General features: G+C 37.5%; 1 protein-coding gene across 6 annotated transcripts in view; it reads left to right on the top strand.

Moving 5' to 3' along the window:
- CCSER1 (coiled-coil serine rich protein 1) overlaps positions 1-18058 on the top strand; it is a 629908-nt gene that overhangs the window by 369701 nt on the left and 242149 nt on the right. For all 6 annotated transcript variants that reach the window (XM_042049677.1, XM_042049676.1, XM_042049678.1 and 3 more), the window contains one exon: positions 14674-14751. In XM_042049677.1, coding sequence (XP_041905611.1) covers positions 14674-14751 — 78 coding nt within the window. The remainder of the gene's footprint in view (positions 1-14673; positions 14752-18058) is intronic.

Genomic DNA, 18058 nt, shown 5'->3' with positions numbered 1-18058 from the left:
ATCAGCCAGATACATGAATTTCATTTTGATAGAGTCACTTTACAGTGAAGAAAGTCATATTGTTCAAGTACCTTTACTGCAAAGAAATATGTAAGAGCTATTTCTAAAAGAAATATTGGAAAGCAAGGATATCCTATTATCACTTAGCTCTGCCACATTTTTAATAAGCTGGCTATTACAGTGATAAGTGAAAAATCCAAACCTGTTTTTTTGGTGGGATAGAATTAAGGAGAAGTACCTAAGTCATAATATTGTTTATGTGACTAAATTATGGAAATATAATTACAAAACCTTGAGGGAAAATGAAGGCTGCAAAGTAAAGCACTCCCATGGGAAGTACTGAAGACTGGCTTTGTTTCTGCTCATTTTCTTGCCAGCAGTGATAAAGTTTCCAGGCTACATGAGCCACCTTCCTGCCTCCCCCCTCCTCACCCCAGCCCCTAAAAGAGGGAGAAATTAATCTTCTGATGAGAGTGTATTGCATTTAATATAGTCATTGTATTCTGTGTAGTTCAGATGTTGTTTCTTCTTTTCTGCCAAATACAAAGTGTATTTCCTTGTGGTTTGAGCCTTGGAAATTTCCCCATTCGTGCCAGTAATTGCTGCTGGAAGATGGAGGCCTTAGAAATAAATTAAAAATTGTATTTCATGTGGATTAATTTTTTGAGAACGAATTAAACACTTAACCCCAAAACGAAACAAAAAAATATCCAAGATAAAATAAGTGTTAAGAAAATAAAATGAGAAGGCTGAACTTCATTGAAACTGTTGTTGTGGGAAAACTATCCCTTTTGAGAAACGGTAAATGTTGCCCCGTGTTTTGAAAGGTTGTTACTATTAAGGAACAAATAAGAGGGCAATATGCTAATATGGTGGTATTCAATTAAACAAGAAAAAACCCAAAATGAAACAAAAAAACCACCCAGAATTTAGAAAGCAGTGATCTTTATTATACTAAAAATTACGTCTGTGACATAGAAAACAGATTTTTGGAGAACTTCCTACTATACAACTGAACTTAATTTTTGGTTTTGGTTGGTTTTGGTTGGTTTTGGGTGTTTTTTTAATTTCATCTTTGGAACCTGATTCACTGGAATATTTTGTCTGAACTAATATCTGACTGTAGTTGATTTCCCACAGATCCCAAAGCATTTTGAGAAATATGTTTCTACTACCACATTGTTTCACATGTAGAAAATAGTTTCATGGTAGATTGGAAGGTCTAGGCAACCAATTTTGCGACATTCTGAATTGTATAAGTAATAATATTTGCCCAAACATGCAGGAGATTGTTACTGTTTTTCTCCAGATTTTCCACAAAGGTTTTTAGTTTGATATTACACTGAAGTATCCTGTCATTGTGCTTGTGACTAAAACACAATGATGTGCTCATGGTTCCCTTTTGCAAAGGAAGTCTAAAGGGTATCCATTATTTTGGAGCTTCCTTTTTGGATGGGGAATGAAGTGATAAGATGGATATGCTAACCTGACAGATTGTAATGACACAGTACACTTGGGGAAATCAGAATTATTGTTCTTTTAGAATAGCATCCTGAGACTACCACTCAATAACGTTAGGGAACAGAAATTCAGAGATGGATAAAGAAACCACCTGTCTAAAGCAGTCAGCTGAAACACATGAACAGACAGAACAGAGGGGAGTATATGAACTGTGTGACCTGTACTGCAAGGCAATTTGGTGAGAATCATTGATATAGAACATTGAATTTCTGGTGACTACCTTTCTGAACTGCAAAATGAATGAAAATAGAAGAGGAAAGAGTATCTCAGAGAGAGGTATGGCACATCACATCTCCTTTCCCTTTTGACCTTGGATCTCTCATTATGTCCAATTTAAAGATTTCCCTGGAAGGGTAGCATCAAAGGCAATGCGATTTGGAGCCTTTTTTTTTTTTTTTTTTTCCTTTCTTTTTTTTTTTTTTTCCCCCTGCCTCAGAATGAATTGCTAAAAATGTGTGTTAAATTCAAGATCTTTGGATTTTTCTAGAGTGCAAAGCAGATACCTACACTCTACCAGGTATCAGTTAAGTGGTTGAGACTGTTGTAATGCTGATGTTACAGTCATAGGAGATTCTGCAACTTTTCTTTTGGACACTGTAACGAAATTTTCCATCATTTTGACCTCTAGCAGTAAAGTCACAGTGCTGCTGCTACATGCAAAATTTCATTCCACTTGTCTGGGGGAACATCCACTGCAGAGTGCATCTCCTGCTTGCTCACAGTTAACCAAGTGTGGTGGGCTGACCCTGGCTGAGTGCCAGGTGCCCACCAAAGCTGCTCCATCACTCGCCCTCCTCAGCTGGACAGGGGAGAGAAAGTGTAATTAATGGCTCATGGGCTGAGATAAGGGCAGGGAGAGATCACTCACCCATTACTGTCACAGATGAATGGACTTGTCTTGTGGAAGTCAGTTTAACTTATTGTCAATCAGATCAGAGTAGGATAAACAAATAGGATTAAATAGGATCAGAGTAGGATAAAATAAAATCAAATCTTCAAAAATGCCTTCAACTCACCCCTCCCTTCTTCCCAGGCTTAACTTTGCTCTGGATTTTCTCTAGCCCGCTGTGACAGCATTGCAGCGGGTCAGGGAATGGGGTTGTGGTCAGTTCATCACACACAGTCTCTGCCACTCCTTCTTCCTCATGGGGAAGCTTCTTCACACTCTCTCCCTGCTTCAGCATTGGGTCCCTCCCACAGAGGACAATCCACCAACTTTTTCATCATGAGTCCTTCCCACGAGCTGCAGTTCTTCACAAACTGATCCAGGATCCCTTCCATGGGGTCCAGTCTTTCAGGAACAGACTGTTCCAGGGTCAGTGCCCCATGAGGTCACAGGTCCTGCCAGCAGACCTGCTCCAGTGTGGTCTCCGATCTCCATGAGGCCACAGGTCCTACTGGGAGTCTCCTCCTAGCACAGGCTTCAAAGAGAGTCGGAGACTCCTTTGGCCATCCACCTTCTCCATCATGGAGTTTTCCATGGGCTGCACGTGGATCTCTGCCCAACCTTGGACCTCCACAGGCTGCAGGGGCACAGCTGCTTCACCATGGACTTCACCTCAAGCTGCAGGGGAATCTCTGCTCCAGTGTCTGGAGCACCTCCTCCTCTCCTTCTTCACTGACTTTGGTGTCTGTGCATAAACATATATTTAGTGAAAATTTATTAATGAAAAGGGTGGTCTTAGTTTCTCTTCTGAGAACTTGGTAATGCAGGAATGTGTACTGACAAGGGGCATTGGCTGTGTCCTCCATGTTGACCTATTTAATATCCCAGTCAGCTCAGTTTTTTCCATTAAATCTGGGCTGTGCAGGCTGTTTGGCTGAAGGCAGAGGAGTTCTGGCAGTGGGGAAGATGTAGGAAAATAGGGTGAAGACTGGTGCCATGCAGTGTGATGGAGGCTGTGCTGCTCTGCCATTAGTGTGACTGGGAAATCCTGTACTCAGGATGATATTGTGGAGTCTCAGCTGCACACTCAGCTGTAGCTCCACTGTTGGTTGCAGGGTAACTTCCTGGAGCTTGGCCAGATGAAGGAATGGAAACATCCTGTGTGAGGCAGTGGTTGGAAGAGGAAGCAGAAAGCGAAGGATGTCGCCCTGCCCTTCAAAGGGTTGTTGGCCTTAACTTAAAAGTCTAGATTCACATTTAGGATATAATGTAAAGCAAATGTACTCAGTTTGTAAGTTATCCTGTGATGGAGAAAACAGGTGCTCTCCTTGCTGGGATAAAAATAAGAAGGTAAAGAGAATAACAAAGATGGTGTGTTTGTATTTTTGTGCCTCAGGATGTTCTAATGCCATAAAAGTATCAGTTCAAAGATAACTTCTGCAGTGAACTGAGTTCCATTTTTTGTCCCCTCTGCGACACCTTTACTTCTTCAGAAAGAACTTTGAAAAAGGTGGTAGCCCTGGCACTTTAGAAGCCAGTTGTGACTGCCCCTGAACTGAAGTTATTGCAGTGGGGAGAGACCTTGGATTTAAGAGACTGAAGAGATGTATCAGACTGAAGTCTAAAGGGAAGAGCCAAGTGTCTCACTGGCAGAAAAAGAACAAAGGTTATCAGTCATTTTGTAGCAAGGAAAGAAAGGATCAGGAAAAGTTACAAAGTAAGGAAGGAACAGGTCTACAAGGAGATAACATGAGTGGAAAGCAAGGAATACAAGAGATGGTCATCTCAAAATCTAGTGCACATGAAAAGAGAAAAGAGGACTTGAACTCAGATGAATAGAGCTGAGAATTTTGTGTCAGAATTTTAGGTTTGTAGCATTTGAGTCCAATTCTTAACTATCCTGTTCACTGATAATGAGGAAGCTGCACGTGCAGTTTGGGGGGGGCGGGGTTAGTGTTGCTTTTTTTCCTTTTCCCCGTTTTTTTCCAGTGGAATAAAATGCGTTTTTGGGTCACTATCTTTAACAATGTAAAGATTATACAAATTACACCAGCCTAAGAAAGCTAAGCTTGAATTGTACCACCTGAGCTGTGAGAGACCAGCTATAGGACTAAAGATGGTCATCTGTAGTTCTCTTATAACCCCAGTTTTTATAGCCACTGAAAAACTGATGATTTGTGTTTCCCATTCCTTGTGTTTTGTGTAAGTTCTTTGACTATGTCTCTGCATGATGTGGTTTCCTTCTAGTTGAGAGTCTGTGTAGTGACCTCCACCAGGACCAGTAAACAAACAAAACAACTAATGGAACATTATATTCTGAGCAGCAGGTAAAACTTTGCATGTGAATGGAATAGAGCTGAATATATAGGATCAAATGTCATGGAAGATCTCTGGGGTGCCTCAGGAAAACAAGCTAAGACTAGGATAGAAATGAAATGCACTCAGAAGAACAGAAATAAGGAAAATTCAGCTGTTTGTAATGTCTACCATAGTCACTGTGCTAGAATAGGAGACTTAAGCTGCCAAAAATAACTGTGTCTTTCACAGGTTGGGTGCAATTTGGGCGCTTCAAAAAATAGTAGTTTTCTTTACTTCTACTTGTGTGCGTATTCTGACAGGAAAGCAAATACTGTCTCTGTAAGTGATGCTAAAAAAGCTAGTGTAAACAGAATAAACTGAACATCTCTTCCTAAGAATATTGAAAACTGCATCACTTCTCAAGCGTTCCACTCTTGATACAGAGTGGTGCATGTAAATAACAAATCCGTTTCTTTCTGCAATATTTCTTAAACAAATAGCTAGAAGAACCTGAAAGCTTAAGACAATCTACTTGAGAAATTCTGTGGAACTCATGAAAAACTCAGCTATTTTTCCCTAGAAAACAAGATTTCTGATAGTATCTGTACTTTAAAAGTTACATTTGCTCAGGTAATTCTGTTTTATTTTCTGCTTTTGTATTTCATTTTTTATGCAATTTGGAAATAGACGTGTGACAGCCTTCTGTTAATGAGTCGGATCTGGAGGAATGAGACTCTTGGTTGCTGTGAATGGAACAGCATACCATAAAAGCTCAAGACATGAAAATGTCAAACCTTCTGTGATTATGAAATAGGCAGCAATCTGAACCAGTTTATTCATATACATCTGACTTGGAAAGTTCAGTGATGTTCTGAGTTGTTGGTCTGTTGAATGAGTTTGAGTTTCAATACCAGAAAATCAGGAAACAAGTGGATTGAATGATTGATTATAAAAAAACCCCCAAAAACCCGAGAAAGACATAGTCTGATTTGGGTTCTGCAAAACCCATTTAAGGAATAGAGCAAAATCAAGATTTTTACCTTTTTTGACTTTGTTAAATCATCCAAAAATGGGATGAGCTTTTTGCATGGCTTGTACTTAATGACTGTAGGTGATAATCTGATTACTAAATCCACAGATAGAGAGAGGACGGTGCAGGAAGTTTCTGAAGAAAACAGAAATCTGAACCAAATAGCAGTAGTATGGTGCAGAGGCATAGGTTTTGCCACTAGCTTTTGGATGCACCTTTAGAGAGGGTCTTTTAGAGTCTCTTTTTACATCCATGTTAATAAAACACCTGTTTCTTTGGCATGTTTGATAACTTCCATTCAGTTTGAAATTTTGAAAATTGATAAAGATCTGCCGTATGTCTCCCAAAGAGTTACAGGTTAAAGTAGGTTGTCTGAATTTGTTTTAGATTAAACAGGTGGGTTTTTATTGTGTCTACACAAAATATCTTCTAGTTATTAAGAAACAAGGAACAGCTGGATGAAAAGCAGAGGAAACCAATTTTCTTGTCCATTGAAACCATATGAGCTGACTTCTTGAGAGTCTGCTATTGCAGAATTACAAAACAGAGTGGATTTGGATCGGTCTTTAGAATATGAAATAAGAAAAATTGTACTGGGTCAGCGCGAGGGTTTATGCAGCCCTTCAGCTGTCTGTCTCCAGCAGTGGCCACAAGAAGCTGCTTTCAGAAAAGCTGGCATGCAAAGAAATGTGATATTTTCTTCGATGCTCTCCCAGTCCATCACTTTGCAGCTCAAGGGATCTCCTGAACCGCTTTATACCTGTTTATTTATTAACCCCCAAAGGATCTCTGCTGCTCGCTGGTGCAATCCAGCTGGACCGTGTTTGTAGTTTTATAGCTCCATCTTCTACTGCAGCCATTCACTGCATCTTTTACCCTGCTTAGTGTGAAAGTCCTGTTGTTTCAAAGCTGTCTTTTTTTGTTTACCCTTGGATATCAGAGGGAGTCCCTGGTCTTTGGCCAACAGACAGGATTCATCTCTCTTCTACATGTGTTGAGAAATGAGGCATCTTCCTGGGCAACACTGGCTTATCTAAAAGCAGCATTTGCAAACAAATCCTTTTTTGATAGTAGGTAAGCATTATGAGCTGAGACAGCACTGGGACGGCATTAAAAAACCCTTGTAAAAATTTTAGCAAAACAATTTTATCAACAATAGTGTACCAACAGGCTGATTATGAGACAATAAAGATGGTTTATTTGGTAGAGTGAATTTATGTTACAGTGTAAACTGACTATTAATGTTTTTCAAGTGCTGTAGATTCACCATCATCTCTTTCACTTCTTATTTTCTGAGGCAAAATGAGAATTTATTCCTCTTTTGTCTGAAAAACACTGTAAGAAGTATCAGAGTGTCTCTTCAGACTTGTATAACATAATTCTCATGTTTTTATGAATATATCATAGTTTCAGTTGTGATTTCCCCTCTTTGAACAGTTTTATGTGACAGCTGCTTTATGGTCATGATTATAAGTCATCCTTTTTGGTTTGATTGCAGCAGCAATCTGGGGACCACAGCAACGTGTTTTGCTTATGAAATATGTCAGTGGGAAATAAAGGTCTAGTCACCATTTCCTTAATGGTGAGAAATTATATTTTTAAAAGGAAGAAAAAAGGACAGATCTTTTTTCAATACTCTTTCCTGAAGATTGTGTAATTCTTCTGGAAATAATAAGAAAAATCTTACTTTGATCTTTGTGCAACAGTTGCTTTCTGCATCTGAATCATACCAAAAACCTGAATGTAATGGTTACTTTCCTTGCACAATATAATACTTTTTATTATCATTTGCAGGTGCTTGGAGAACTCCAACTTCTATATGATAATGAAAATAGTTTGCTACATATTTTATTAGTTTCACTAGTTGAAGTCAAAATGTTATTGCTAAAATGCTTGACTAAGTCCCAGCATCCAAACAGTTTGCTGTAGAATTTGTAACAGTCTCACAGCTCTCATTAAGTCAAACTCCCATCACTGGGGAAGTTTCTGAATTAATTAAAGACTTGTTTGAAAGGAGATTGATATGCTCCTCTCTTCTGGATTTCTTTGGTATTGTAAAAGTGAAAGAAAATTTTGTTGTCTGGTCAAAACTATTCTGCTCAGACAAACCAGTACAAAGCTGCTGAAAATTACTTTTGGGCCTTGGTTAGATGTGCAATAGTATTTGGAATGCCTGATAATGCATATTAAAGTGTGTTGGGTTTGTCTTACGAAATTGAATATGATATGCTTCATACTTCATTTTCAATGTCTCAGTTGAGGTGACTGGGTAAGAATGGAGGGCATGAGTGATGAACGTGAATTCACAGTAAAATGCTATCTAGTTTAATAACATTCCAGTGTCAATTACTGTCAAAAACCATGCTGTGTCTTCCCTGAGAGAAGGTTCACAAAGGGTGGAAGTGCCTTTTGGTCCTTGCTTAAGCAGCTAATTGCCCAGGAAAAAGTCTTTGCAGTGCAAGTGCCTGGTGTAGTGACTGAAGCTTTTTCCTCAGCTGTACCACTAAATCCTGTTCTGAGTATGTCTCCTTACTCTCTTATTGAAGCTCTCTGTTTCCCTATAATTTTCCATGCCTCACTTTCCCATATAATCTCTACAGACCCTTCTGGCTCCAAAGTGTTACCTGGGCAGAAGGCACTACGCAGCTCTCTGCTGGTTGCCTATGGGCTGACTTTCAGGTTGAAGCTCATGCTGAAGCCTCTTGCCAGCTGAGGCCCTTCTTATTTGTCCAGACAGTGATTTTCATAAAACTCACTCTGTTGCTTGGACCAGTTAGTATTGACCACTGTAAAAAAATAATTAGAAGGACAGGCAGCGTGATCACTTCCAGTGTGTGCATTTGAATGTGTACATTTAATGGGTTGCACACGAGTGCAGGACAAAAACAACTCAAAGAGTTGTCCTGTTCTGGCCATGCTAAACCCAAACTAATGGTTCTGTTCAAAACACCTGCCAAAATGTACAAATAATTTATTGCGTAATTGTCGTAATGTCACAGGGGGAACAACTTAGAGTGGCAGCTGTGGGTTGTTTTCAATAGTGCCGGGTATATTTACAATGATGCAGGGATTATATGTTGTTGATATCAGTGAATAAAACTGCAGCCTTATTTAGCACAGAGATTAGTCCAGGGATTTGTTGATTTCCATGGTGGCAGCAATTATTTGATTGATGTGATGATTCTTCTCTATTCATTTGACCAACAAATGATCAAAATCTGCCTGTCTCATGCAGTTGCTACTGGGACAACTCGAAAATGGCCCTTTCATTGCATTTGTACTGTATGCTCCTAATGCCACAATCATTAATCTTATTCCTCAGGACAGCAATCTGTAAAATTGTTATAAATACTTAGCTGTGTGAGGTTTAATTAATGCCAGAAGCCTTCAATAAACAACAGTTGCAATTTGGACTGTGCTGATTTAATGGTTCTTGCGCTCTGTCTAATGCACATTCTGTTAAATCTATGTGTCAAGTGACTGGCACTGACGTGAATCACATCCCACCAACGTTCCTGTGTGCATGGAGGCAATGGAAACCTCAAACCAACAGAAATATCTGAAGTATTTGACAGGCAATGCACTTAAATATCTTCACTTAAAGGCCTGAAGGACGTTAGCATTTCACATGGTAGGCAGGGAAGAAAAATATAACAAAAAGTTGACAAATGCCTTTGATAATTTCAAAAGTTAATAAAACAGCTTGCCCAAGTAAAACCTTATATTAAATCTTTTGCAGAATCATCTGTTAGTAGTGCTACAGGATTTTCATAATGCTCTTAAGTTGTATTGTATTTGTTTAACCACAGAGTTTTTCCTTTGATGAATAGTGATAGTCACCAAAAAAACCCATGAAAGAAATTATGAAAAGATAACTCCAGCCCTTCCAAAACAGGTGTTTTGGACAGACTGAAATTCTGTTTGTGTACCCATGCAGAACCTGGCAGCATTTAAAGTCATGTACACCATAAAAGTGGTAAATGTGGTTGTTCTGAAAAGAGATAAAGGAAGAAAAAAACCCAAAGTTATAAATGGTGCTTCCTTTCTTAACTAAATTTGGTAGGTTCTGTGTCCATTTACATGTTAGCTTTGTGTGTGTGTGTGTGTCAGCACAACTCTGCCAGCTGAATCACGAGCATACCAACTGGAGGTGATGTTGTGCCAGTTTATTTCAGTGGAAGCAGAAGGGCAGGAATAATCTATCTAATCAATTTTGTCCTACTCCAGGTTCTTAGTTCATGCTAGACTATGAAAAAGGTACTGTACTACTCCCATGAGACAAATACTTGAAATAATTATGTTTATATCCTTGTTTAAGGAGGAGGACTTCCTAAGTTGCAGTTATTTCTGAAAAACCTGAACATGAGTTTGCAAGCAATTTAATTAAAGACTTTGTCTCATCTCCATTTTCAGCTAGTAAACATAAGAAAAGCACAACTTAGATGGATTTAAACCTGCTTATTCTTGATGATCAAGTACTTTAAAGCTGATGGGTCAAAAATTGGTGTGTATAAAACCATTACCTTGTCTTGTATCTTAAGAGAGGCTGTTTAATACTGTTCACTTAAGTAAATGAGAGCACTAATTGAAGAGAATTCCACTGCCATATCTGTGATATCTGTTTAGATAAAAATGCTGTGTAAAAGTACTGTGAATCAGTGGTGTGCAAGTTGGATCTCTGAACCCGAATGTGTAGCTCTTCTTTGCAGCAGTCTTGCAATTCAGTGTTGTACTGAATACTCCTCTGTTGTGGGCTCTGAGAAGGCAACTGAGCCTAGAAATTCCTAGCTGAGTGTGTTGAATTTAATGGTGTGAGGAAGTGTGCTTTTCCAGGACATGGGATTTGGACTACATCTTTATACAGCACTCCATAACTCTTCATGTGGCTTCACATGACCTTGAAAAATAGATCACTTATTGACTATTTTTCTTAAAATATTTGTGGGATGATCAAGTTAACAGTGCTAATGTGAGGTTTTTTGTGTTTTCCTGCTGTAAGGCTTGGTGTCCCAGTATCACCATTTCTGAGTTATCAAACTGTCTCCTCATCTTGTCTGTTGGGTGTTTTAGATTTTGGGAAAGGATTTTATTTGTCTGGGTCGTCCTAGCAGTCGGTGTGGTAGTGATAATCCAAGTATATATGGGTTGAGAGAGATAGACTTCTTTATTAGATGAGCTACTATAAGACTTCGTAATATCTCCTTGGACACCTGGGTGCAACCATAACACAAATTAGAACTAACAACAATGCTTATTAAAAGTCCAGGACTATTTGTAGAGATAATTTCTACATGAACTCCCGTACTTGATGTGTCAGCCTTTTGAAGGGTTATGACTGCACAGCTGCTTGTTTTTCCTGTCCTTCCAATAACTTTCTCAGGTCTTGGTTTTTGTTTTTGTTGTTGGGGTGTTAAGATTGGCATCACTTGTTATGGCCATATTATTCACAGAGTGTGACCACATAAATTTTTTATTGCATTGCATTATTCAAAGCACGCATGGCCATGTCTGGGCCATATGTGTGTCTGTGATTTTTTTTTTTTTTTTTTTTTTTTTTTTTTTTTTTAAAGAGAGGTGATCACTAGACATAGTTCCTCTATATTTTCAGTGACGTCTGTACATAAACTTATATCTAGAAGTAGCCATGGGAGACATAATCAGTAAGGAAATGATAACTCGCTCTTCAGATTTACAGAATGACTGAATGATAGAAATAAACAGTATACAGGTATTGCTTTAAAATATAAATTGTAATAGCAATTTGGCATTCTGTTGATGCAACAGATAAAATGGTAAATAATTAATCAAAACATCTATTGTCAAAAAATTCTCCTGATCCAAGAAATGCAATAGGGGTTTTTTTTCATGTGGTAGAAACAGGTATCTCCCACTGTTTAATGCTATATTTTAAAGCATCTTCCCAGCATTCTTTTGAAAAATAACTTAAAAACTCAGGTATATTTTCAAAGTCCTTGTTCTGAAATTCTGAGATGGTCTCACATACCTGTAAACATTTAGTTTTAATATTGCAGCACATACATGAGTAGTAACGGCAATGTTTACAGTACAGCAAGGTCCAGTCAAATAAATGAGTCAGAAGATACCGTTTTTAAGACTTTTCCTGTCTCTGACATTTGTCAGCTCAGTGGATTAGGGGATTCACTTTTTATGTGTTTTCTCTTTCTGATTAGACTGGGCTCTCAAAGCTTGGAGTCATCTTTTATTGGTAAGGTCATACAGCACTCAGCAAAGGAGAAGAGTTTTTACGATGCAGAACTTGGGGATGAAAAGTTTAAGAATTCTTGGGATTATAAGGATTTTAAAACTTAAAAATAAAACAGTAACAACCCTCTCTGGTTAGGATCTAGTAAACCTTTGGAGTACTGTAAGGTTAGCTGGCTTGTCTACAGCAGGACTTGTAACTCTGTCAGAGATTTTAAACCTTGCTAAATATTGTTGATCTTCAAAGAGCTATTATGAAGTGTTTGCATTTTTAGAAACTGTCTTTTTTTCATTCAACGTTTCCAGACTTGGCGGTAACTAATTATGGAACTAATTGCGAACTGCTTGGAGACGGGCTTGTCTTACCCTTTCTTGATTCATAGCTGGATATCATGTTCTGATAGAAATCAAAGCAGAAGGTGTGCTGTCTTTCATTCCAGATGCCATATTTACCATATGCATAGAAATTTGCCTTGTTTTACAAAGTCTCATAATGTAATAACTGAGAAACTATTTCAGTTTGTCTAAGAGTTGTATGTGAAAGCTGTGAAATGTTCACTGAAATTCTGTGTTGTTTTGGTGTTTGTTCTTTATAGTGATTTGACAGAATTATAACCCTCATTTGTGCTTACTTGGGTGCATTCCCACCAAGTTTTCTCATGTTTTTGTCCTGATCAGTGGAATAGTTCCCTTGGGGATGGTCACACCTGTTTGTCACTGCGATTCCAGAGTAATGCTTCTAAATTTGTTGTGGCTATTTAGCACCTCAGTTCTTAGTACATTTATGTGTGGATAGCTGAACCAAGCTGTAGCTGTTTTCTCATGCTGTGCTCAAGAGGCAGCTGGGCTTTTTGCTGGGCTTCACAAAGTGTTTTCAAGTGTGATGTGACTCAGCTGTACTGCAGCTGATGACTAGAGCTATGCTCTATATGATATGTTTTCTTCCCAAACTGAGACTCAAACCAATAGGGACTCAATTTCTATGGAAATAGCTGTCATAAAGTCAATTCTGTAGCTCATTGTAGTCTGTAAATGAGGTAGAATAGATGGTGGAGGGCAAGTTTTTTTCTACTTGTTATCCCTTTGCTCTCTGCCTAACTGCTGCTGTTGATTAAGTTTAATCCCAAAGTACATCAGAATTAAAAGACTTTGTATTTTTATAAGTCTTCTGAAGAACAGCTTTTTCTCCCCAGTTCTGTGGTGAACATAAGTTGTTATTCACAGTGAGGTAAATGCCTGAAGCAAGGGAAACAATCGCTTCTAAGTTGTAAATGTGACTGCAGTGTTGGTCACGTCTGGAGGCTGTTCTGGATGTATGCTGAGACAAAATGTGAAAACACCACATTTGTCTTCATAAGGTTTTAGAATAATCTATACACACTATAGGAGAGAGGTAAAAAATTAACTTATGAGATTTTAATTTTTTTAATCTAAGTAACAATAAAGGTGAAACAGCCATTAAGAAAAAAAAAATCTTTAATATGCTATCAACTAGACAAAATGCATTCCTTAGGGATGAAAGCCACAGCTGTACTGGACACTAGAGTTTTGATTCCTCCAAAATAGTTGGAGCAGTAAATTTGGTTCCTTGGTTTGATATGACTATTCAAAGTAATTTTCAAGCATTTTCTTTTTGGAATTTTCAATTAAACAAAGCACCACAAGTGGTCACCATGCTGTCACTGGTAGGGAATGGGATAAGAAAACAGTCACAAAAAATAACTTTGATCTGTTCACAGTCAAAGCTGTGAAAGTTGTTTTGGTACTCTTCTGTTCAGAGAAGGAATGTTTTAGAAAGCCAGTGTCATGTTTCAAGACATATTAACCTATACTGACTCACTAAATCTAAGTAACTGACTCTACTTTTTTCCTACTATTTGTCCTTCAGTAGTGAAGATTAAGTCATTTTCTCACTTTTTAATCTTACATTTCACTTTTCAATTTTATCTGTAATATTTTTACTTGCATCAGTTATCAGCTGATGTCTGTTGTCTTCCTATTTCAGCACCTTTTGGTGACTTACTAGAAACATAGTAATAAAATAGTAAGCATTCAAACCATGAAACTCTTGTACCAGAGGTAGTTTGAGATATAAACTACGTGTGAACTTATTCCCATGTGAAGAAATAAACAGAAACACGATCTTTATTGGTCATGATCTAATGCTTTTCCCTAAGGTTGTTGAAATACCACAGTCAGTAATCTCAATAATGTAAGCAACTGTAACGATTGAGAAAACGTCCATCCATTTTCTCTGTCTCTCCCCTCAGCACACACCCTGTGATACACACACACACTTCAGAGAGTGGGGTGCAATGAATGTTCTGGGCGATGTTGCTGTTAAAACAGCCAACAGTTTTCCTGCCTTTTTGCTAATTAGGATGAACCCAGGGTATAAAAGTTTTTCATGCTCTTATCTGTGTCACCTGCAAATGTACTTTCATGCTGTTTATTTCAATAAGAGGCAGTAACACACAGAATGGTAGGCAAAGATGTTCATTTATGCTCTCTCTTAAAAAGTCACCTAGAAGTACTAAGAAGTCACCTAGAAGTACTTTGGCTGATCCTAAAAATATTTTTAAAATAAATTGTTTGGTCCCTTCTTGGTCTTTAGAGAGGCAAAGGTTTGAGTTTTGAATTTATCTGGATATTTGGAGCTGCAAAGCCCAGCAAGGAAAAACATGACTCACCTATGCAATGTTATTTTGTTCTACAGGAAAAGGCTCAGTGCTTTCAGAGGGCTCTTGCTTCCCAAGCAGATAAATCCACGCAGACAGAACTCGTAGGCCATGATGTAAGTAGCTGTATCAAACAGTATTTTCTATCATCTTTGTGGGTGTTCAGACTTCTGTCAGCTGGTTTGCCTCCGCTGTTGTTTTGTCCGTGCATGGATTTGGTGATTCTAAACTACCTTCAGAAACATGAGAAGATAATTACAACTACCTGCCAGCACACCAATGCCCTGTTAATTTTAGGTTTTATAAAGAGCTGAGAATTTGCATGAATGAATGTGGACGGTACGTGTTAGAGTATTGTGATTTTTTTTTCTGTATTTATTTGCACACTTACTGACACTTTAATGAGGTTATTATGTTTAGAATTGTCATTTGCTGTCCAAACAAGATTTGAAATTTGAAAGATAATGGAATAAGTACAGTTTTGCCAAGTGATGTTAAAATTCTGTTTCCTAATGAGCATCTGTCAGAATTTCTCCGAGAATGTGTACTGAAAGTATGTATCCCCATGCAAGAACACAGTCAAGGAAAATTCCTTAGCTGTAGAAATATTGTTTCCCCAGTTCTTCTAACTGAAAGTATTCTGTCTGTGGGATGTTGCTTGAATACGTGTAAGAGATTCTCGTGCTTACGTGAGCCTCTTGAATAATCCTTGATTAAGAATGCTCCTGTGTGGAACATTTAACATAGTTCTGGTCTGTGATTTGAGCAAAGTCTAGCAATAATAAGTAATAAAAACTGTTCGGAAAAGTAATGCCACGGTTGTGCATTGGTGTAGATCAACATGCTGATTCAAATTTATGGAAAGAACTCTGGAATTAAAGCAGGCTTTGAAACCTTCCTTTCAGTTTTGTGTCAGTGGACCGTTAAAGTTTTGTCTTCTGAGGATAGAAACATCAAAATTTCACGTTTTAATATGAAAAGTTTTATCTGCACTAACTTCTTTTTTGTGGGTTACCAAACATGAACCCTTATGTTCTACTGTGTCTGTGGAGTCATGTCTGGTGGAGTTTACTGAACCTCTGAGGTGTGTATATATTACTGCTGAAAAATCCATAATATTCAAAAATATTTAAAACATCTTTGTATGTTGCAATACTATATCCACTTCTTTGGTGACTAATTATCCTTAGCAAAACTTTATTTAACATCTATACATTAGATGTTAAATAAAAGTCTTCCATTGAAAATGGCAACAGAAAACATGTAGTTTGTGGAATTTTTTTGTGTTGTCTTGTTTATTTTTGGGTTATGTTGCTTGCTTGGGTTTCTTTTAAGCAGATGTGACTTATGCATTTGGTTGTTTTCTCCCAAATCAAATATGTGATACTGATGCTTCAGGAATTCATGCTGTTAGCAGATTATATCTTTTTTCCCTTTTTCCAGTCTGTGTTCCCTTGGAGTTTGGTTGGGAGTAAAAAATAACATAAAACCTCCTCCCACAAACAGGTACAATTTTCTGGGTGAGATTTGAGTATTAAATGTCATAATAACAACAATAAGTTAAATAAATCCTTTTCTTTAGCAGCATTCTCGTCAATTAGTGGAACATATTTTTCAGACTTCCTTGGTAAAATGCCTACCTTGTCATGGTTGCAATAATATATTATCTCAGCCAGGCTGTTGCAATGCAACAAAAAAAGGAAATGTTGAATGTTTTTCTATGGAATAGCACTTCACCTGGATTAATCTGGCGCAGAGTACTTGTGAGAATTCTATTCCAAGGGATTGATTGCAGAGAAATTTGAACTAATATACAGAAATAACACAAGCCTGCTACGCTCACACTGAGGGGAACTCAGTGAGGAGGAATGTGCAAATAAATAGTGTTAACACTTTTTGTAATATTGTTAAAACTTTTTGCTCTTCTGTTTATCAGATTATGCAGTTTTTCTGTGAAGGATACCTATTAATGATTGGTTCAGCTGTGTTTCTGTTGAATCCAAGTGGCAATTGCATTTACATTCTTTGCTTTTGCATGAGATTTTAAGGAGCAAGTTATAACTGTGGCAAGTAGTATCTGTACATCATTTTATTCAGGATGTCAGTACAAGAATACTACAGTACAAGAATACTGTGATAATATAAATCTGATTAAATAGAAAAATAGATCAAAGACTACAAGATGTATTTTCACCCTGTTAGTCACACATTCTGAGAATAGTATACATTGAATGCTTAAGATCTGGTTTAAGAGGTAAGAAGAAAATTTAACTTCATTTCATCATTACAAATATGCTGCTTTAATTAAAAAAACAAACATATAAACAAACAAAAACCAACCAAAAATCGCATTTTTATTTTTTTCCTTAATTCACATTTAAAAGCTAAAAATAGTTGGATGAAAGTGCTACCAGGAATTTGTGTAGTATGAATACTGATATACACTACACAGTGTAATAATTCAGAAATGCTTAATACAGTGCCTCTATGAGCAGTTTAGTTTATATTCTCATATATTCTTTTGTTTCGCTGTGTAATCTTAAAAGCTGCCTGTTTTGCAGTTGAAAAAGCTGAGAAGGTTAGCCCTCAAAATAAATCACTGCTTGGGTTTTTTTGACTTCTGGACAACATCTCCTGTAGTTAAGAGACCACTCTTTAGCCTTGGAGTTCATTTAGATGTGTCATTAAAAGTAAATGGAAGTTCTGACTTTGACTTAGATGAGGAATTAATCCTTTTGTCTGTAAGGTGTACAGTAATGAAAAAAAGCTGGAGGCGAGTCTATATTTAGAAGGGAATAGGTGAAGAAGGAGGAAATGGAGTGTTTCACAGGGAGGAAATGTTCTTGTTTTTGTGGACTGCCCTGCCAAATCTTAAACAGTATTGAGTGAGTGTTTTGGGTAAGTGTTTGAGTGGTTACCAGAATGGAAGTTGTTATTGTGTATTTTATGGTAGAAGCTATAATGTAATTACAGTCAGAATCTGACTGTCAAGGTCATCAGTAAAGTTTGGATGATGCGATCTCCTGCAAGACCTTTAAATTATTGGAAAATACTTTGGATAGAGCTCTGATTTTTTTCCCATACAGCACACAGAGATATTTCAGTGGAAATTGCTTTAGAGTACTGTTTTAGCAACCAAGTAGAAGATAAGGTCTGTAGCAGTAAAGATAATGTTTCTTACAAAGAGCTGTTTGAACTGGAAAGCAAACTCCTTTATGTCTTTTCTGTGTTAAAAAGGTCTAATAGAAAACTTAATTATGGAATTAAAACATAAAGCTTAAAATAGTTTTTGATAAGGACGAAAGAGGGTCTTCCATGATGAGAAATGCTACAGTGTCCTTAAGTGATTAACATGACCATTTTACTACTTAAGGAAGTTAAAAGTAAAATAAAATAACTACTTCATGTATTCCAGGGAAGACA

The sequence above is a fragment of the Corvus kubaryi genome, unplaced genomic scaffold (genome assembly GCF_017639235.1).
Source record: "Corvus kubaryi isolate FWS band 111438036 unplaced genomic scaffold, C.kubaryi_AGA036_p1.0 71, whole genome shotgun sequence".
In the NCBI taxonomy this organism is placed as follows: domain Eukaryota; kingdom Metazoa; phylum Chordata; class Aves; order Passeriformes; family Corvidae; genus Corvus; species Corvus kubaryi.
This window is presented reverse-complemented; position numbering and strand designations above follow the sequence as displayed.